This window comes from Carassius gibelio, chromosome B15 (assembly GCF_023724105.1).
Source record: "Carassius gibelio isolate Cgi1373 ecotype wild population from Czech Republic chromosome B15, carGib1.2-hapl.c, whole genome shotgun sequence".
NCBI lineage: Eukaryota > Metazoa > Chordata > Actinopteri > Cypriniformes > Cyprinidae > Carassius > Carassius gibelio.
Window position 1 is genome coordinate 11,260,919 of NC_068410.1, and position 22,172 is coordinate 11,283,090.

Genomic DNA, 22,172 nt, shown 5'->3' on the forward strand with positions numbered 1-22,172 from the left:
TGTAGCCTCTTAAGTGTGAGAGAATTGTATGTTTTGAGAAGGGCTGACTAGTTTAGTCTTAGACCCTCCCTGGCCTGACACTTCGTTCATCATGATCAACTGTTAGTCTTTAGTAATCTCGTGTTCATCTCTGTGGCAGGACTTGAGCTGGCAAGTATGGGTCAGACATACAAATCCCTCTTTAACTTCATCTATTGTGGTGGGATTCTGGAGACGCCTGTTGCCTGAGCCACTCTGGTGACTGAATGGTGATAATCATTGATCTCTTTCTTTTACCTGGAATAGCACTGAGACATTCAACAGAAAAGGCTGTCTTTATTTTTTTTATATAATATCAGTTGGTCCTATTTCTGTCTTGTGGTGAAGATTTGATAGTATAAATTCTACTAAGAAGCTAAATTTGATGCCCTATTCATTCTAAAATCTTATTATTTTCTTATGTTTGAATGCTTCTAAGGTGGGATTTACACTCATTAGTGTGCATCTTTTCTTTTGAGCAATCATGAACTTGGATTTTGTACCATTAAAGGCATGAATTTGGAGTGCTTTCATAAGTATTTACAATCGTTTCAGGTTAGGGTTGGTAAAAAAAATATATATATACAGTATATTATGAGGCAGAATTGTTTGATTTGCACAAAGTGAAGGAAAAGTTAGAAGGTTTTTGCGACACCTAGTGGTGGTTTAATATATTGCATAAATGGTGAGCTGATTTATTTATTTATTTATTTATTTATTTTTCTACATGGTGACAACCCGCTGGATACAGAGGAAGACCTTTTGTGGTCTGTGCTCATTGGACGATATGTAACTTCACATCAATAAATTGTTCACAGCAACAAAAAAAAAAAAAAGCTGAATGTTACAATTATATTAAGGACAATATGATGTTTGGGTGTTGGGTCTTGTAATATATCATACATTGTTACACAAACAATGATTGTAATCTGTCCACATTCCTTCACTAAAAGCATTTTTTTTTTAAGTTAAAAGCTTTGCGATTTCTTCCTATTGATTTTTTTTTTTTTTTTTTTTTTTTTTTTTTTTTTTTTTGACTTTTAATAGATACAGAATTATTATTTGGATTTTGAATTGTACTTGTGTATTGTTATCTTCTAGTACATTATGTATTCTCAGCTACAGGTCCTTGTAATTTCCACTAAATTTGTGATATCTCTCAATTTTATTATGAATTGCATGCACCAATAACATAAATGTAGACTTTAAATGTTACCAATCGCTTATATTCGTTAATATGTCCAGAAGGTGGCGATGGATCCCTTGTTCAGATTGTATTTATTCTGATTGATCAAGAAGTGATTTGTGTGTGTTAACAGAATGCCTTTGAAATGCACTGAAAAAATACAGGAGAACAGAGAAACCCACCATCAGCCTTTCGAAATCCACAGCCTGTGCGAGAATGAGGCTCCTCTCCAGGATCTATACAGATTCTGACAGCTTCACTCAAGCTTGAAACGCTTCAACAAGTAGGTGTGATGAGAATTACATGTTTGTCTTGAGCATTGTAATATTTAAAAAAAATCTATCAAATCACTTTGTCTTACCTGGTACATTATGAAACCTACTGCTCCTCACCTCCCACTTACAGAGACGAAATAAAACTTTATAGCTTGTCAGAACCGGTGTCAGCTGTCACATTTTTACTGCATTGAAAAATTTATCAGGGTTTTTTTTTTTTTTTTTTTTTTTTTTTTTTTGGAAAGTCTCTTTCTTCTTGTCTTGGCTACAGTGCTTGTTTACATTTTCAATGTTATCGCCTAGAAAACAAACAGGTACATTTCACAGAACATACAGATAGTGTTGTCACTCTATAGGGTGTAAGATGTCATCATTAAACAGCATATTACAGGCTTTTCATTGAAAGCGAGATAATCCAGCAACAAATGTAAAAATATATATATATATATATATATATATATATTGAACCTTTGTTTTGGCTAGCAAATGCTGTACTTTATAAACTCTACAAATTTAAATATTTAAAATACTTGTGACATTTTGCCCTGGCCTGACGTTTATGAAAATACTTTTCCTTTAAGTTAAAACCACATTCATTATATATTGTTAGCAATTGCCTGAATGTATCCCAGTAGGATTTTATTTTGATCACTTGTTCACCCAACACGTCAAAAATATAACACTGGAATTTTTACATTTACAACATATATTCTAATTTAGGAACATTCTGAACTGTGGGTGTAAAATCAATGTTAGGTGACATGTTTGATTACCTTTATTATTTTGAAACTGTACATTAATTATATGATTAATTGTATATATTTTTTATTATTTCATTTTAGGTGTCATTTTGGGTGTAGAAAGGCATTTTAGTTTTAACTGTCAAACATTAGTATATAAATACACTAATTTAAATCTGTATTTTAAAAAAAATGTGTGATCCACAGTTCTTCATACAATTCATATAAACCAGTAGAGATTGATCAAGTGCATCTGAGCTAAAATTTTGATGCAGTACTGTTATTATTTTAACTAGCAATTAAGCCTGTAGGTTCTTTCTTGATCTTTTTTTCTACTTGGTATTCCTGGGGCTCATAGAATTGAATGATATCGGCAACAAGTCATCTCAACCCCTCGGTGCCTTCATAGATTTTCAAGCTTCTCAGTGTTCAGTTTCAGCTTCTGCAGATCAGATAAAAACAAACCCAGACGACTGTGAGAAACTCGACGTTGTCAATGGTTCTTTTTGTCTGTTTTTTCCCCTTAATATAAAAGAAACAACTAGTAATTGGCTTCTACGCTTAATGTCACTTTCGGCCTGTGTGCGTAAGATTCGGTCCTTCTCACTTTCCGATTTGGGTGACTTAAAGCTAAATATGTAACACTTGGCTGGTTTTTGTCGTGTTCCAGAAGCGTAATTGCTTGTCATCGCAGTCTATTGATTGGTCATTGACTGATTAGTTTCGACAAAGAGTTAGCTTGCGTTGTTCGGTCTGTTAATTGAATATAACAGCGTTTAACAATGGCCCCTTAATGAAAACGAGGGCTTGTGGTTATAGCACGCGAAAGAAAAGAAGAGAAACAAGGGGGGGATCTCTAATTAGGAGCTGTAACTCTCGGGATCTGTCCCTTTGTACGCGGGTGTGTGGAAGCTGCGAGGCCGGCAGGCAGGCGACAGGCGCCGGTTGCTGGACAAAGGGCTGTCTGCTGCCAAAGAGGCTCGGCGTCCAAACTCTCATCCTCCCTAACCTCCTATCCGCAGCACTTAACCCTTTCACTATAACATGAGAGTAGTTCCCCCCTAATATTTCGACTCTGCTGTGCAGCTTATCAACTCATTACGGCTGGACAGCCTAGAAGACTACGTTCTGGGCGCGCTCGAACCATTAATGGTCGGTGCCAAAAAGCGCACAACATATCTGGGTCGCTGAAAGATAATGAAGGAAAGGAGGTGGGGAGAGCCGAGGGTATTCTGCTTCCGAGTCAAGCTTGCTCTATAAATACCCGTACAGTGCAGTTCGACGACTATAAATAGGCTTAAAACAACACAATCGTTTGCATTGTACTCCGCAGGAAACACTGGAAACGATAAAGGGGTCTAATTTAGACCCCTGTTCTTTGTACAACGATGTAGTATTTTTATGAATATTATATTTTATTATGATTCGTCTGTTGTCATTATTAATTAGATTGTAAGTAATAAGGTGTTCAGCACTTTTTTTCATCTGACAGCCAACGCTGTCATTTTTTCACATTGTTACGGATTTACATGTAGCCTAATAAATATACTAATATAATAATAATTATAATAAACAACCCTAAATCAACTTTTTTTTTTATAAAGGCCTAATTGAAGAGCTAGGCTACTGTTGTAGCGGTGGTTATCTTAGAATCACGCTGATGTCGATGAGGGGTAAAATAAGCCGGAAAATTAATCTACGACAGAGGGCGCACTAGCTTTTGCTTTGGCTAGGCTGCAATGCTTTTTTTCATTTTTGAAAACCCCATTTAAAAACCATGATGAATTTGTAAGTATTTCTACGTAATATTTTCCACATATTATTTCTTACAAAACATGACGTTTATTATTATTACATCTAACTAGTAATCACAAATAATGAGGGAATGGGTGACTTAATTAGCAGCAATAATATATATATATATATATATATATATATATATATATATATATATATAAACACTTTGTTTCTGCTTCCATGTTGCAGTTATCCAAATATTGCTATTTTTCTTCTTCATAGGAATCTTCAAGAATTCTACAAACATTTTCACTTCCCATAAGCTACATACCTTATTAATTGATATCATGCCATTAGTAAGTGTGCAACTTGTCATTGAGATAAAGTAGTGCCATAATTATAAAAAATATTTAAACACGTTGATTTTTTTTTTATTGAAATTGTGAAAGAATCCTACAACAATAACAACAGAAAAATCCGGACAGCCAACACAAAGGGACACGTTCATATATTTCTTTATATAAACTCAGCTCAAGAAGAGGAATTTGGGTCTCTTCTGATGGAGTACATTAACCTGAGGCTTCCCAAACCTGGTGAGTCCCGCAGCGTGGTAAGTGTTTTACAGCGACTGCTACAATGCAATGATGGCACACGCTTTCATCACGTGTCACAGGCAGATTAAACAGCAACGCATCACAAATAGGAACACTTTCTGTCTCCAAACAACAAACGCTATAGCTTTCATTTACAACAACCATAGTGAAAAATGAAAAGAAAAGAAAATGCAACGAGTTAAATTCTAAATATTATGTACACGCAAATGTACAGCTTTGAATAAATTAATACCAATTTGCATATTCTTAGGTCCTTGTAGCTTATTTACAGAATTAGGTTTCTTTTATTAATAATTACATTAAATAGTTCAGGTACAACTGTCTGTCGGATTTAGCCTAACTAACGGTCCAACTGTCATGTCAGTCCCTTTTGAAATATCCTTTTTTATTTTTTTTCTTCTTTTTTAAGTTTTCCTTTTTGGATGTAGCTTGGATGTTTTTAGTCTACATGTTTTATGTTAATCACCATTTAGGCTAGATATTGCAACCAGCAGTGATCCTACTGACGTTTCGCAAAACGTATTTGTAAATTCATTTTTTTCTTTCTTTCTTTTTTTGTTTTTTTATTTTTGTATATAGATTGATGTGGTCTTGTCAGCATGTTCTATAAAGAGTCAATTAGGCTACACCATAGATTGTCTTCGCAGCGCTTCCTACGTAGATATTTACCACCAAGAGCACCGAGTCCAACGTTTTCTTTTATTAATTGTTACTTGTTGACTGCTGTTTGCTTTTTTCCACTCCAGTCATCCATGCGCAAATTTCTAGCAGAGAACCACTTAATAAAATCCTCTGGCGATTCAAGTCATGCCCTGGATAGGTTTGGGGATGCTTGATCACTTGGGCGAATCCCTGGGTGAGGAAGTCTCCCGCTGACTCTCTAGGCCGCTCACTAGTCTCTGAATGTTCTTAAGTTCATTGACGGATTCCTTCATTGTTGTTTTAGGTGAGCCGTTTCTCTGACTCGCCCCCGATTTGTGATCAGGCACGGGACTCGCTTCCCTGCTACCGCATTTAGACGATTCGGATGAGGGGTTTAGGCCGCTTGGCAATCCGGTGGTGAGCAGGTTTTTGCTTTGAGGGATCGACACGGGGAGCTGGTAAGGGTTGAATCGCAGACGAGGGCGGGTGGAGCTGCTTAAGAACGGGTTCCTTGAGAGCGAGGAGGCCGTGTTGCTGTTCGTGGGAAGGGCGGAGGCCGCTGCAGCTGCCGCGGCCATGTAGGTGTAGGGGTACGGGAAAAGTCCACCGAAGGTTGGCATCGGAATGCCCTGTAATAGGAGACATTAGTTAGCGACTAGCACATGCAACAGTTTGAAAGGTGAGAATCTGATAGGTCTACATCATGGCGAATTTTCAGAGAGCTATTTGCGCAGATTAACTAGTTCCACCTGTTCGCAGTCCATCTGATTTCAATGGCAGGCGTATTTATATTGACTTTTAGGGCGCATAGATACAAACGCAACAGGGAATCATTGCTGATCGTGACAACTGTAAAACACAAAGATAATACGTGCCAATCAATCTGCGTCACTATCATCACGAATCGTTTTTCATGAAATAATAGGCCTTACTCGTTTACAAGAACAATTTGAGATATTTTTAAATCTTTATCTGGCTTTATTCAATAGCTAAAGTTTTGTAATCCTTTATAGCCTATATTTCTAAGTGATGCAAAAAGATTGAGATTTACAGGCAAGCAAAATCAAAGCATCTCTGCAAAAAGTATATCGCAAGAAGTCTGTTTTATTCACGTGCTTCCGTAACCAGACAGGATGTATGATAGCATAGCTCTAGATTTAAATTTGAATGAAGAGAGTTCCCTTACCTGAGAGGCAAACATGTGTTGCGATAGATGAAAGGGAAAGGCACTCGGGGTGCTCCCAGCTCCCTGGGCCGACAGGCTTCCATTCTCCAGGCCGCCAGCTCCTACTGAAGCCAATAGATGTCCCATTCCCATGGCTGAAAACGCTCCAGGTGCCATTGCAAATTGTCCGGGGTGGAATAATAGAGGTTGTCCGGTGTTTAGTGGGTTAAAGAACTGTTGACTGTGTAGGCCAGAAAGCGCCAAACTCTGAAGGTGCCCTGCCCCAAAATGTGAAGGACTCTCTGTCTGTACCATTAGAGGAGAGAAGCTGTCTTTACTGCCGCTAAGACCACCGTTTTCCGTGTCCTTCTTTGACAAGTCCGTGTCTTTCCTCGGCCTGTTCTCTAGTTTGTCTTTCTCCAGGTTTCTTATGCTAAATATGGAATCGCTTGATTTTCGGGCGTCCGGATAATCGTCTTTCTTCTCCAGAACAGGCCTCTCCCGTCCCCGGTCCCGGTCCTCACATCTCGACCTGAATGGAGACGGAGGCTCTGGTCCAGGACTGCTGGAGCCACCACACCTCTCGTCTTGGTGGTCCAATTCTTGTTCACTGTCAGTGCATGTTTTCTCGTCTGTGGTGGGACAAAATATTTTTTTATCCATATGTTCAAAAAAATATATATAGTGGCCTACTTACATAGTTAGCTATAATTTGCTCAAATGTCGTTTTAGAGTCGCCCAATTCCAATCGTAAATTTCATAACGTTTGACAATTTTTGTACACTTTATAATAGGCTACTTTATAATACTGTGTATTGCTAAACATAATATGTGGTATACTAACTATGATAACAACTGAGAATAATTTCGATAAAATAGAAATTATTATCCAATTTTAAAAATCGGAATAGCTTTGAATGATCGGTGTGTTTGTGTGTTGCTCCAGTCTGATTCATTTTATACCTTGTTTGAGAAATTGAATTTATCAGCACATTTGTTTCATGATAAACATTTTTTAAAAGACTTTGTCAATTATTAAAGTAGGCTTGAAAAACGCTAAAGGCATAATACTGCGGCTTGTAAATGATATGACACTTAGGCATGTTTATGCTCAGTGATCGTGAAGCATAGCAATATAATTTATTCATAGACTCACCTCTGCTGTTCCGGTTAAATCTAAGTGGGCTGGAAACCGGTCCAGGTGAATGACCAGCATCTCTGCCGGTTGTAGGTTCGCTCGAGGAAGCATCAGAGTCCGCGCCATCACGGTCCACTTTACATTGATCCTCGTACATGCGTAATGATGGAAGGGTCAGTTGTTTCCTTAAAAAAATTAAAATAAAGTGGAAAAATAAGAAAAATAACTTAAGTTGACCCACATCACATAATAAAACAAATAATAAATAAACCCATTACAATCTAAATTCGCTAGGCTTTGAATCCGGTTTCTTTGGTCATTTTACATTGCGTAATTCATGTGAACTATAAAGTTTCCAACCAAAACCTACCTTTTTTCCCTTCTTCCATTCCCTGTGTCTCTGAAGCCTTTGGCAAAGGGGTTATTGTCAATCTTCAGCTGTGTTATCTGAATGAAAAAAAAAAAATATATATATATATATATATATATATATATAATTTTTCGTAATGTGTTCGTACATAGTTAAAATCGTTATACAGCAGCAGTCTACTAATATTAAAATGTTATTAAACGTAGTAGTGGTCATTTTTATCAGTTATGCTGCACGAATGCATAGCAAACATAGCCTATTATATTCAGATTTAAATGCATAAAAGGCAAAGGCCTTATAAGTGGTCTGATCATCAGTTATTATCTCCAAACAGTTAAACACGCTGCACAGACAACTTTAGAGTGATAATTTAATTATTAAATATGTTTAATGAAAAAGATCAAATCACGACCCCCCTGAGAAAATTCCACGGGTAAACATTTTCCATTTGTCAAATTGGTATTCTCCGCAGCACAGCAGAGAGAACAAGAGAGGCGAACTAGAAGAGTGACGCCGACCTGCTATCAATAATTAATAGTGTGGTTTGAATCATTGCCAGTTTTTACAAGTTCCATGAAAATACAGAGCGATGTAACAGAAGGATTTTCGTTGTGCCCAAGTGATTTGGAAGCTGTAGGCTATAAATTCAGGAGAAACCAAGGCCTTAAAGTTCATAGATTGCTAAGCTAGATGGACCCTGCTTTTGCGTTTAGTAACTGACACGCTTTGATTGCTGGGCCTCAGAGTGTGTAGCTCCCGGACAAACCGGCGAGCTTAAGTGCCTGCTAATCGATTGTGACTCTATGTCATAAACTTTACGATACCGACAAGCTCACTAGGCCCCTCGGACACAAACTACAATTAACATGAGCAGTAGCTTGAAGTAGCACTGGACACGAGGAATGTGAAATGTTTTAGAGATAGCATACTCTTTTGCGTCCACATATTCAAAATAGGCCCACTACTTCAATAAATATTACTCATCTTAAGTGAGCATAAGATATAAATCCCATCAAATATAGAACATGCAGAACGAAAGCAAAAATGCGAACATTGTGAAGTTGTTCTACTATATTATATAGTGCACATCTATAAGGTCCACAGCACGGTTGCTTTAATAAATGTTATAGTTTGAGTAGCCTACATACCTTGTCGTTTTGATAAGCTGTGACAGCAATAAAATCGGTCTCAGGAAAAACATATGTCCTGAAAGTGCTGTACGGAAGCTTCAGGATATCGTTGGCTCTCACAATATGGAACCTGGGCTGGTATTTATGCATTGAATTCAGGATGGTCTAATGAGAAGGAGAGGAAGAGGAATGGAAAACATTAGTGCTTGTCAAAATAATTATCCATTTAAGTCATTAGTCTTTAAAATGGTTTTAGACAATAAATACCGCATAATATATGTAGTAATAGTGGAAATATTGTTCTTGGGTTAAATCACATAACAACAGGCCTCTAGCCAGTGGCAGGTAGACAGAAAACAGTCACGCGAACATGCAACATGAGTTATTTGGTGGTGCTATCATTATAACACAAATTAAATCTGAAATAGATATATATATAAAAATAAAGGTTTATTAATTTTACATTTTAAGAAAGCCTTACAACAATAAAATGTGATGATCAACACGCGCACACACACACACAAACATATATGTATATATTTTCTGTTTGACTGTACAAATATCAAATGGTTGTGCCATGCATGTAAATGTTTCATTTGTTTCCAGTCGATTTGTTTGCAAGTCGTGTAAGGGAGCAGGTCACACACTATATTTGACTGCATGCTCGAGTACTGCTCAGCATCGTTGCGTTTGCACTATCAGAGACTGCACAGGTCGCTCTGCGCTTACTCAAAACAGCCCAAATTACACTTTCACTATTGCTATTTCCAAACTCATTTACTGTAGCGTGATTCAAGGTCTCAGATTCCTTTGACCTCATTTTTTGTCACTTCCTCCCCCTCATAAAAGTTATAGCGCTCTGCTCCTATCATAAACAATAGAAGTAACAGTGGCCAAGATAAAAAAAAAAAAACTCAGGATGAAGTATTTACATTACATAACCAAGTTGTCAATGTCATCATTATTCATAACGAATAAAATTATGACTTAATACCTCATATCTGGTTTATGAGCTTTCCGAAACAAAGAAAGAAATGAATGTAGCGGTAGTAAAGAATTGTGCATGGGCCGAAGAAATTAAGTAGCCTGCTAAATATATATTTTAAAACATCCATAATTCTCTTCGCCCACGAATTAACAGGGAAATTATAAGTATGCACAATCATTACAACCGTGAGCATTACAGCCCACGGATGGCAGTCAATTTATATTTATATATTATACACAGCAACACACAATTACATCAGGCCTACATGCAACACACAAAACGAGTTATTTGGAAAAAAAAAGGGGTTTACTTACAAATCCGTGTTTGTCCGAAATGTTGTTGGTTAGCTTCAGTTTATGAAAAGCAACAGGCTTAGCCATCCATTGTTCCCCAGTAGCTGGGCTATCCGGATGTATATACATTCGCTTTGGCATCTCCGGGTCGGCCTTCCCCGCGACCATCCAGCGAGAGTTGTGGAACTTGTAGCGGCAGTCGTCGGCAGCCACAATATCCATTAATAGAATATACTTGGCTTTTTTATCGAGTCCATTGATGCGGACTTTAAAAGGTGGAAACATTCTCCTGTAAAAAAAAAAAAAAAAAAAAAAAAAAAAAGGAAATATGTCCATAAATCAAAACCGTTTTTTCTTTGCGAATATGGGCAGATGCAAGCTTAACGTTTTAACAAAACAACCAAATCACATGTAAACGTTTTTGTTTACCTTATTTATTAAATAAAACAACCGCACTAAAAATACATGTTCAACAAATATTAACATTTTACTTGGCTGCAGATAATTTAGCTCGCCGCAAGACTTAAATCTTCCATGACAGTGGCAGGTTATTTACATAAAATAGTTTCTTCTCACCTCAGTGCACAAGCAGACCAAGAGAAACATTTCTCTTTACGAAATACATGAAAGCACGATTTAACTGTGCCACACCGTATCTTGAAAGTCATTATTTGTTGGCATTAATGTAAGCAACAAAAAGCCTCAGCTATTTTCTTTTTGCTAGCCACACAATACACATCGCTTGTACTTTCCCCAGTTCGTTTTCACAAGTCAAATGAGCAGATGAATCGTTCAGGTAGGCTACACATGCTCTGACAGTAAGACATTCATTTCTACAGTCTCTTTGACATAATAATTAGGTCAGCTAGTTCAGGGCGCAAAACATGAATAGTGGAATAAAGGGGAAATCGCTTACGACATCGATGTGAAAAAGAGAAATTAAGTAATAAATTTACTGGGCCTGCTGTAGCTACACAGCCGTCGACCGACACGTCCGAGCAACAGACGGCGAATTTATTTTGGAGTATTATGTGAAACACTGAGTGCATCATAGCATTCCCTCATATAAAGACTGAAACAAAAGGCTAAAAATAGCAACCATGAACTCACCTGCCAGATTTCGTAATAACCATTTCTGTTCCAAATTTGTGGAACTGGTCCCATAGATCCTTCGCTTCCAGTGTGACTTTTGGATCGTCTTCAACCTCTTCCTCTGGCTCCAGGCTCTTAAGACTGCGAAGATGAGCTGCCTGATGATGGTGACTCAGAGCCGGATGGAGCCCAGCCTCCGCGGCTCCGGCGAGGGCATGGTCCGGGATCGGCTTTGTGAGAGCCCCGGGAGGCAAGGTCAGCGCCGGGAAGAAGGAGGGTTGCGCGGCCGCGAGAAAAGCTGACATGGGAAAGTCGGTCGGCCGGTGAGCGTGGAAAGGGTGGTAAGCCATCGCAGTCCCTGTAAAAACTGGATCTCTCATCGGTGCATCCAACAATCGTAGTGAAAAAAATATATTTAGTGGTGTTTTCTGCCAAAAGCAGCGCGTATCCAGGCGATAGATTGTCTCACTACGAGGGATAAAAGCGCAACAAGGCAAATTAGGCAAAATGTGTTTCGCGAAAAGGCGAGCAAAGACGGTGTTAAGGATCTTCCGCTTTAACTCCCGTAGCTGCTAGTTTCCACGAAGTCCCCGCAATAATATCAGTCAAAGTGAGCGCAGCGACGCTATAAAGGCAGATTTGGGGATTCCTGTTCTCCAACAGTTGCTCTCATAAAAAGATTACTCTTTCGATGCAGATGTCCATTCAAGCGCAGTCATTCTACGCAGACACGGAGTTGAAATGGTTAGATCTTGCCCTGTCCACTGTACAACTGTAACTATCTCACATGTCCTTCCTGCTCTGATCCCAGCACTAATGAACCAAGCCCCCTTGATTGCTGATTTTACGCTTTCTGGACCAATTGTGGGCCTCCATAGGCGTGGTTTTGACAGCTCCGGCCAGGCTCAAGGAGAGGGGGTGGACAAGAAGGTGTCGGAAGCATTAGCAGTAAGAAAACATGTCAACAGAATAAAATATTAACCAATGACAGAAAAGATCGGGAAATCCCACCCCCGTCTCCAAGCCAAGCAGCGGGTCAGCCCTCAGTGCTTAGCCGGTGGTGACTGCACCTCGGTCGGCTTACGCTTTATAATTACGATGCCTCTTTGTTCGAGGAACAAACTCACCCTTCGACACACTGAAAACTAGAAATTAATATTATTAACGTGTAAATTAACAAAAAGTGCATATTGTTATGATCAAGTAGTGCAAAATATATGTTTTTCATTGGTAGCACATTTTAAAACATTGCAAATTGAGGATAACTATTCGTAATGGTCAATAAAAATATCAGCAACACACCAAATGACGTAGATTTTTTTCGCTGTACATGTCAAAGTGACGCGTACTAGTATTTTGTTCATGATATAGCCTAGCACTGCACACTCATAGCCAAAGGACCTTGTTGTGCGTATCAATTGAATTCAACGTTTCACTGTGTGAATAACTATTTCCGTGCTTCCTGCGTGTGTCCGGACAGACTTCATGTGAGGAACAGCAGCCAATAATGGGACATTGGCACTTTAAATTCTGCCCCGGGTCATTCAAAGCGCACAGCCGAGCGCTATACTGAAGAAAGAGGAAGAGAGTTGATGGAATCTAAAGAGCAATGTAAAGATCATTTTGGTGAGTGCTGCATTACTCTTAACTGTTAACTCTTAACAGGCATCCGCGGTTAACTTTTAATAATATTATTTTTATTTACTCTATTTATGTGGGAATATACAAAGACAACTGTTTAGGGAATGTAAAGGTTTTGCATTCACGAATTTACATGTTTTATTGATCCTAACGCTGATGAGCTTCAGGTGAGCGGATAAAAGTTTATGCTCGGCTCTATTCTCGGAAAAATAATAATACATTTCAATGCATTTAGGATTAAGTGCCACGCTACTAAACGTTCACCATAAATTTTCGACCAGTAGTTTTAGCAGTGGATCGACCAATAAGTGTAGTCTATACCTTTAAGAAATCCACTCGTGGACTCTAGATTTACTGGGATTGGGGTTGTTAGATAGCCGCTTGGCGCCAGTCGGCTGACGTACCGCAGTAAGAACCGTCTCTTGTCAGTTCATATTTACTCCAAAATCCTCTAACAGTGCACTCCAATCCCTTTAGCATTTACGCCAAAAGTTTTGGCTTGCGCTTGCCTTCTTTGTCTCCAAATGACTTGTGATCTTTATAGATTAGTATTTCAGTGTATGCTTTTCGATCAGATGTCGCACTGAATAGTTCCAATATTTCCAAAACGCATCAGTGTCCAATCTATGTTTTTGTGCGGACGGATTCAACCGGTTGCGGAATGTTGTCACTTTTACACTTCGATACAAATCAGCAGAACATGATGACAGGCTGTATGTTTAACCCTTACTGTGCCAGAGAGGTCCTGATGGCGTGATTAAATGTTGCTTATAAAATAGCCTACTACTGAAAAGTTACAAAGTAAAAATATCAGTGTATTAATTAATTTATTTATTGTCAACAGCTGGCCAGAAACTTGATTCGTTTGCAGCTGTTCTTTAAAAAAGGTAGTGAGGACGTTTAATATAGTCTTTTTTTTTTTAGCTGTTTAGTTGCACGATTTGTGATATTTACTGAATTGGACATAAAATGGTTTAGAGAGCATATGTTGCATTACGCATTGCCGCTCACGTCATAATGTCATTAAATCTTACAATGTGATCTTTGTGAAAAATAATTTTAACGCGCATTTTCAAATTGAACATTAAATATCAATCAAGGATAACATGTTTATCTAATTCATGACTGTCTTTTGACAAGTTAAATTACACATTCACACCATAACATTGCATTAGAAGCTAAATCCGCGCCGTGAACGGAGAAAGCAGAGACAAGTAGGCAGACACTTGTTGCCGAAGCCACGAGTGAACAGACACAGAGCTAAAGCGGGACTTATTGAAACTGACAGTAAAATATGGGATATGCACGCCTTTACCAGACAGGTATGCTAATTATGTAAACAGGATACAGTTTTAAAAGTCGTGAAAACAATAGCCTACCAAATAAACATAATAGGATACAGAATGAAAATAAATCAATACTATTACGAACGTAACATGTTCAATATGTATTGTATGACAATATAACAATAAAACGTTTTTCTGCTTTTGTGATAAAGAATATTTAAATATAGCCAAACGAAATGGCAAATCAAAAAGTAGGTGTCTCTTGATATAAAATATTAATTATTTAAAGCTAAAAGTAAGAGCCATGCTTAAATACATTATTTTAGATGATTATTTCAAAGTCAGACGAGAATAAAATAAGCACATAACTCTCCTATGCTGAGTTTTATAGTCATTTAGAATATTAAGTGATAACTTGAAATAATATCGAATTAATTATGCGAACGTCATTTTGACAAACCCAAAAAGCCTGTGAAATGTTAATATGAAATCACATTCTAGAGGAGAAACTGCCAATTTATGATCAATATACTTCCTGGTTTAGTGATTAAACTTTTTTTTTTCTGACACTGAAAATGCCGTTTCCACTGTTACTCAACAGGCCTATCGAGTGCATTTCATGCACATATTAAAGATCGTTTATGAAAAATATGGGCAACATTTTTTTTTTCTTTGCATGTAAAGTGTTACCTGCAGCACGTTGTTGAAATTGGACTAATCAATAGTCTTCTTTGATCTCTGGGCTAAAACCTCGACAGAGACTGATTTGGATTGGGAAGAGATTAACCACACATGGGAATGGTAATGGTTTTCTATGTATATACTTAAGGAAGTAATGACATCAACAGAGTCTCTGCAATTACGCCAGGTTTATTTTTCCTGCTGTACACATCTAAACCGACAAGAATGTAATCATGCGCTGAGCTCTTATCACACATGATTTAAAAAGCGTTCATGCTGGAAAACTTTTCACAGCACTGCCACTGTTTACTGCCAAAACAACGAGGCGTCGGAAAACCAATGACCACTTCCATTCCCAATAATTTTACTGATGAAAATCATCGTTAAAAGTTTTTCAGGAGATGCAGAAAAGTGTCTATGCGCATCAGCTTCGACCAGAGGACATTTTCATTAGTTAAAAATAGCCCGGTGCCAAACTTTTCTGCATGATCTGCTTCTGTCAGCTTTTGTGTCCTTGAGACGGTGTCCGCTAGAAGACAATGTGTCTAATTGTGTTTCCAGGTTCTTAGGAAATTAATATGTTCCTGCAAAAAGATAACGCAAACCTTTGCAATACCTCTCACATATATGAAACCAGATGATCCTCTAGGGCTGATCATTAAATGACCGTTGCTCTTTTTTTTTCAGCTTTTACATTGTTGCTCCTTCTTTTCATCTTTTCATCATCTCTCTGCATCATCTCTCCTGCTATATTTAGCCAGTAGACTGAGGCCTTGGCGCCAGACCGTTTAAGACCTGTCAAAGTCCCTCATATTTCCCCTTGTCACATGTAGCCTATACCAGCTAGCAGCCCCCTCTCTCCTCCTTTCTCTCTCCTCCAATCTTCCTACCACGCACACCCTGTATACATTTCCCTAAGTCTCCTCTTTTTTATTAGGACAGCGTATTTGATATGTTCGTGCTTATTTTGCCAAATCGTACAATTTGCTTTTCGCATAGCCCATTTTGTATCATCCAACCGAGTCAGCAGAACCTCCTCTGGACGTGGACATGCTGTATCTGATGGATGCTCAGCAACAGTTTTAGAGACAGCTCTGGTGCTCTGCTTCTTCTCCACACTCTCATTTTGCCCAAAAGTATATTGACAAACTCCAAAACACGTAGCATGTTGCTTTCACTAGGCTATTAACGAAGATCTCAGATAATCTTTATCCTCACATAAACCTGTTGATTTTAATAGATTTACAACAAAACATTATTTTCTTGAATGAGAACCAAAACCAAATCAAACTCATATTAGAGATAGGCTATACGGATTAACATTAGGTTTAACTTTTTGAAAAAGTAGTCTACTAATACTGAAAAAAAAGCTTCCTATTTCTATAATTATGTTGTAATTTTACAAGACAGGTGACATATGCTGAAAGCGAGTCTCGCTTATCTTTATAGTAATTTAATAATGGGGACACATACAGTTTGTAAAGATCATAGGTTTCCGGGTTTTAGGCATTTAGGGCAAAAAGGAAGATACGAAAAATATGCACGGGCATCAGTGATCAAGCAACAATCGCTGCAAAAAACAAACAAACAAACAAAAAAAGATATTTTAGTTTTCTCGGTGGAAATGGTCAGTTATTCTTGCAATGTTTTATTAAATATTCAATAGTATCAGGAAATCCTTAAGTTTAATGCTTTAATAATTCTGAACTTCCAGAATCCACTCAAAATGACTTATTATTATTATTATTCTTATTATAAAGACGCTTAAATTGATTTGGTCGAAGCAGGGCTGATGATTATTAGAAGCTACACCTTTCTCAGGTAACAGGTGGGGGCGCTCTAATGACCTCAGGGAAGAAGTTTACCTGCTTCTGCAGCCCGTTCACTGCCGTGTAGAGTCATCAGAGACCAAAGCAAACCATAAAATGTTGTCTAGTATGGAAATCCTGGTCTTTTCTCTCATTTTAATATTTTTTTCTAGCATGGGTTTAGCACCCTGAGTGCTAACTCGGTTATTTTATACTAAATAATGTTAAGTAGCCTATTACACATTGATAATTGTATTTTGCAAGCATTAGATCCGCACCAACTGAAAATAATAGTCTCTGTTTAATGCGTTAGTCGTAGTAGGGATAACCTGTTGATACAGCCTTACATTGTGTAACCCAAAACCTTTAAAATGTTATAATCACAAGAAATAACATGTACAGGTACAGATGTATCTAGATGTTAATACCACACTGTATTAGTAATTACATCAGTGTTTTAATTGTTTCCTTTATGATGACACACACACACGCGCGCGCGCGCGCGCACATACTTTTGTGTTGTGTGATGCTGACTTGACTGAAGCCTCATTCTGCAATACACGCAACAAGTGCTTACCCCTTTGTAAATTTTAAAGTTATTTGTGGTTGATTTATATTTCCTTCACATCTAATGTAATTACACACTAACCGGGCTTATTACTAAACATATTTGTTTCCATGCATTTAACAAACAATTGCTGTCTGTTTACTTTTTAGTATAATCAGAAATTAACAAGGAACTAATTTGCTGCATATTTTATGAAAATACAATTTATCCTAATTTAGTTTTCTTCTATTGAATCGTGTGTAGCCCTATATATAAAATAGGACTTATCATTCGTTAAATAATTGTTCATTTATTTGTATTTCTTCCTTTCTGTGGCACACGTGCTGTTATCCTGCTGCTTTAAAACAGCAATCGAAGACTAGATGTTATTACTCTGAACATTAGTGCTGATTATATTAACTCACGATTAGCAAATAGCCTGACGTATTTTTTCTCTCCAAGAATATTCGTAAAATACAAAGGCATTTAAGTCATATGATCACCTCCGATGAGAAATGTGTCGTGTGCAGTGTGAATAAAAAAATACAAAAATTCTACATTATATTTGCATGCACGATTTGCAAGTTTCCTGCTTTATAATTAATTACATTAAATATATATGCATTTTTTTAGGCTAGACTGCTAAATAATGGTTTTCCACAGACTGCTTCAAATAGGAAAGTTCAACTTGTCATTGTAATAGGATACAAAATAAGGGATGAGAGGGGAATTCTTAATTTATAACATCAATAATACAAAACCACCACCCTTTCACAATCAATCTGGCTCTATTCAGTGAGAATGACCTCAAGATAAAGGAAGATTGTTCTCACTGAGTCTGTAAGCATCGAGCAGACGCCCATCGTTTCGATCAGAACGCTGATCCAGGTGTGGGATCCTGAAGATAAGTTGATCTAATCGAGGCTATTCAGCAGCTAATTGAGAATAGTGTATGTCACACATTAATGTCAACACTGACCCCTTTAATCCTCCAGGAGCTGTCAGAAATGATCCCGTTTACTGTCTCTCAAACAGTTGTGCATGGAGATGAGTGCTTTACACGCCTCGTCTGATTGACAAGTAACAGGCTTTTACAACACGAAGCGATTACAAAATGATACTGTTTACGGTTTGCTGGAAGACAACAGACAACCTCCCGTCATCCAGCCCCTGGAAAAACGTTGTTTTATTCGTGTATGTAAATATGCATGTCGTATAGGCCTATGAAGAATACAGCAAATAAAATATGTGGTGAACTTTAGCTCACTCGAATAATTTGCATCGTAATATTTTTTTTTCTCACAAAAGCAAGAAGGTGCATTTCTCAACATTATTTTCAGACAAAGAGTGTCTTTAAAATATAATGAGTGGGATTGTACAATGTAAATAACATGTCTGGATATAGATAGTCTACTGCCTTTTCCAAAAAAAAAAAAAAAAAGGAAACAGGGTTGACAGTTTTTCATGACTACAAGGTGTTAAATATAAGCTCTGTTTATTGAATAAAAGATATTTGCATTATATTTTGTATACCTAACACAATATAGTGAGAGACACTTGCTACTTGAATGATGTTTATTAATAACGGTTTTTTAAATTTGAACCAGGTTGATGTTTTTTTTTTTTTTATAACTTTCCAACTAAACTCTAAAAACATGCATAATACAAATAAAATCAGCGAAGCCACTGCAAAGTACAAGCTTTTCTTTGCACAACTTGATGCAGATGAAAAACAAGTTACTGGATTTAAAAAAATAATAATACCTACAAGAAACAGTAAAATACTCCAATATACTTTATTCTAAGGTGGTTGTTCTCAAATTTATTCCCCTTTAAAGAAAGCTTATGTTTTCTGTTTATGGTTCAAGAGGAGCAGCCATTAGTTCAGTTAGAAGTTAAGGGATGCATGACCTCTGAAGGGGGGAGAGACCTGCAGTCCTGCCAGAAAACAGCCTGTTACTGAATGGAGCTCGTTCCCATTGGGATACATGGAGTCTGGAGGATTCCAGGAGTGTTTTGGAACAAACAGCCACAAAATCTTACATGGATTGCCAACAAGCCTTGACAGATTGACTCATGGTAGATTGTGTATCAGTGCCACTGCAGACTGTTTATAGATTAATGCTGCTTTAACTAAATGTACAAATTTGCACAGCAGCCTTCTGACCCCGCAGAGAGGAGGAAACCTCTGACACTCCTCACTGAAATGCTTGCTATCTTCTGTTGGTATTTATAGGCTGTCGCTCCGGTGATAAGGTGGCACTGGGGGTCTGGAGGGAGACAGAGAGGAACGAGGGCTGACCTGAGCTCTGCCACTGTCCTCTACACCGTCTAGATGACCACTTCACGTCACCTTAGAGACACTGTGGGAAGCATTCCAGTTTAAGGGTGATTGTGTGCGTGTGTGTTTGTTTTTAAAGGTGGAAGTGATGAGAAGACGCCTGAAGATGCTGGAGAGGATGGAAAAGTGAAAAAAAAAAACCTTTTGCTTTGCATAAAAAAATCTATCTGCTTGTTTGACTCAGTACAATAAAGATCACTATGATGACAAAACAGTGGCTTTTTTATACTCTCTGTCTATCAAGACAAGTTGCATAAGAATTGTTTTATTTTTTAAATAATTAAATGACAAAGTTACCTGTTATTATATATTGTTGCCAATTTGATAAATTTAAATATAATTACTCTATGATGTTATTAATTTCACACACTCAATATTTTAACAGAACATATTGATACATTTGCTAGAAAATTCAGCTGCTCTATATAATCGCAAATACACCTTTCATTATAATATCATAACACAAAGTGTACACACGTGCAATTAAAGCAGCGATGGTAGAAATCTCAGCCTGTGTCCTGAAGCTTGTAGTAGATTCATGATGATAAAAAACAGTTCCCTAAACGAAGGCAGTGATTGAGATTTGTAGCCTCAGGCCCACATTTTTACCTCGTCATTTAAATGCATTTATTTATTTTTTGTATAACAAATATATTCAAGAGAGAGCATGGTAAGTTAACAAGGGAAAACAACAAACTAAGGAAGTCAGAACGGATATGCTGTATTAAGCAAACACATAAATGACTATTATACCCATTTCAAGATCACATTGCGTATTATTACAAAAAATATATAGTCCATACAAAGCATGTGCAATGCATTCAGATTTTAAGTCATGGCAAACTGAATGGTGTTATAAATGATGGTGAACAAACTCTTGATGTTTCCTCTCCAGCTTCTGAGGCTTTCAACACGCACAGAGCTGCCAGCCAACAGCGAGATCTTTAAACCTTTTGACAAGCTGATGACTAGGACCAAGTATTCACATTTCTTGTTTAATTGGTATTTATCAATAACTGTGGGTTGTGTGTGTGTGTGTGTGTGTGTGTGTGAGGAACGTTACATCCAGTCAGGCAAAGCTAAAAGACATTCTTTAAACAAAGCCATTTAAAACAGTTAAACAAACAATCTAATACAGAATGATATATAGATGATGAGAATGATAATGATGGAACTACATTTTTCACATTTGGGTAGTGTCAAAATAAGTTTGCTGTGGATCGTTGAGACCACCACTGCTAAATATCACTCGGAAAAAAAGCCAGTCAAACAAGGGAACATTAGAACACAAATATCCCTTTTTGAAAGAATCATTCATACATGTCATTTACGCATAAATTGAAAGGAATTTAAATCATTTGTATCCACTGAATTTATAAAGCAAATAAAACTGAATCCAAGAAACTGACTCTTGAAAATAATGAAATCAAATATACAGAAAAATGTGCATAATAATAAACACTATAACGTAACAAGATTCGATTGTAAACACGACCATGACCGAAGCCAAATCAATTCAAATGTGAACTACAATACATTCTACTAAAATATATCAAACACTGTCTACTGATGTGTTGATCAAACTAAATCAGCGTAGCATTTTGTAAGCTCAAAGCTAAACTCAACTACCGAGAGCTAATTAGGACACACTCTCACACACTCACACACACGCATGCATTCAATGAAGATGCGCACTGGAAGTTCGATTGAAAATGATATTGGTAATATGACATCTTTGAGAAAACAGTTCTACAGTTCAGCCGATATCCATGCACTCTCTTTCTCTCTCTTTAACATTAATCTACAAGGGAAGTGAATGACGAAGGATGTTAACGCAGGGCCTGATTGAACAGGGTTTTCCTGCATGCCAGGTTTGATTAAAGGAAAATCACATTTCAAAGAACAGAGAGAAGATATAGCGGAGGAGGATGGAGTTGTGGTTGTACTGTCAAGATTGTTCAAAGGGGACAGAGAAGTTTCCTTGGGGCAGGACGGCTGGTTTTAGGGGAAGGCGGTGGGGTAGAGGCTGAGGGGCTGGCTCTCATTGGTGGGGAGAGGGGACCGGTAGCCCTCGAAGTTTCGGGGAATGCTGCCACTGGTAGAGCCAGAACTATTGCTGAGCGTCTCGATGCTTCCCTCCCTCTGGAGCTCTGCTGCATTCAACACACACACACACAGAGAGAGAGAGAGAAGGATGAAGCAAATAACAACATTAAACATGACCGAAGTGCTTGAAGCCATTAAAGATTTGAAATGGTTCACTGTATTGCTGTAAAAAGATCTCACTAGTCTCCTGAAGGTGTTTAATTCTTTTAAATATAAGTGAAACGTTTGCAGTTTAAGAAGATTCATAACTTCTAAACAATGTTTCAGCTTTTAGAATAAAAGGGAAATGATTATTAACTGTATAAAGAATTTCTGGTCTATTTAAAGTAAATTATAAGATGGGATTTTAAAGTAAATTATAAAATCGAAAGATA

The 22,172-nt window shown here is 37.5% G+C and overlaps 2 protein-coding genes and 1 long non-coding RNA gene across 6 annotated transcripts in view; 1 reads left to right on the forward strand and 2 right to left on the reverse strand.

Moving 5' to 3' along the window:
• Positions 1-4,365: 4,365 nt before the first annotated feature.
• Positions 4,366-12,333, reverse strand: tbx2b (T-box transcription factor 2b). The gene is made up of 7 exons (XM_052577238.1): positions 11,407-12,333; positions 10,318-10,585; positions 9,034-9,180; positions 7,886-7,962; positions 7,534-7,700; positions 6,399-7,009; positions 4,366-5,841 (listed from the first exon to the last, which is right to left on the reverse strand). Exons 1-7 carry the CDS (start codon positions 11,766-11,768, stop codon positions 5,407-5,409), a joined length of 2,067 nt encoding a protein of 688 aa, XP_052433198.1. The 5' UTR covers positions 11,769-12,333; the 3' UTR covers positions 4,366-5,406.
• A 14-nt stretch (positions 12,334-12,347) lies between these two features.
• Positions 12,348-19,904, forward strand: LOC127973144 (uncharacterized). Its single transcript, XR_008157251.1, has 2 exons — positions 12,348-13,014; positions 19,588-19,904. It is a non-coding gene; the product is annotated as an uncharacterized LOC127973144 (long non-coding RNA).
• Positions 19,905-20,305: 401 nt separating this feature from the next.
• The window catches only part of bcas3 (BCAS3 microtubule associated cell migration factor), a 207,671-nt gene continuing 205,804 nt past the window's right edge, over positions 20,306-22,172 (reverse strand). For 3 of the 4 annotated variants that reach the window (XM_052577233.1, XM_052577237.1, XM_052577236.1), the window contains one exon: positions 20,306-21,845. In XM_052577233.1, coding sequence (XP_052433193.1) covers positions 21,694-21,845 — 152 coding nt within the window. In that variant the 3' untranslated portion in view covers positions 20,306-21,693. The remainder of the gene's footprint in view (positions 21,846-22,172) is intronic. The other variant, XM_052577234.1, reaches the window with a different exon arrangement.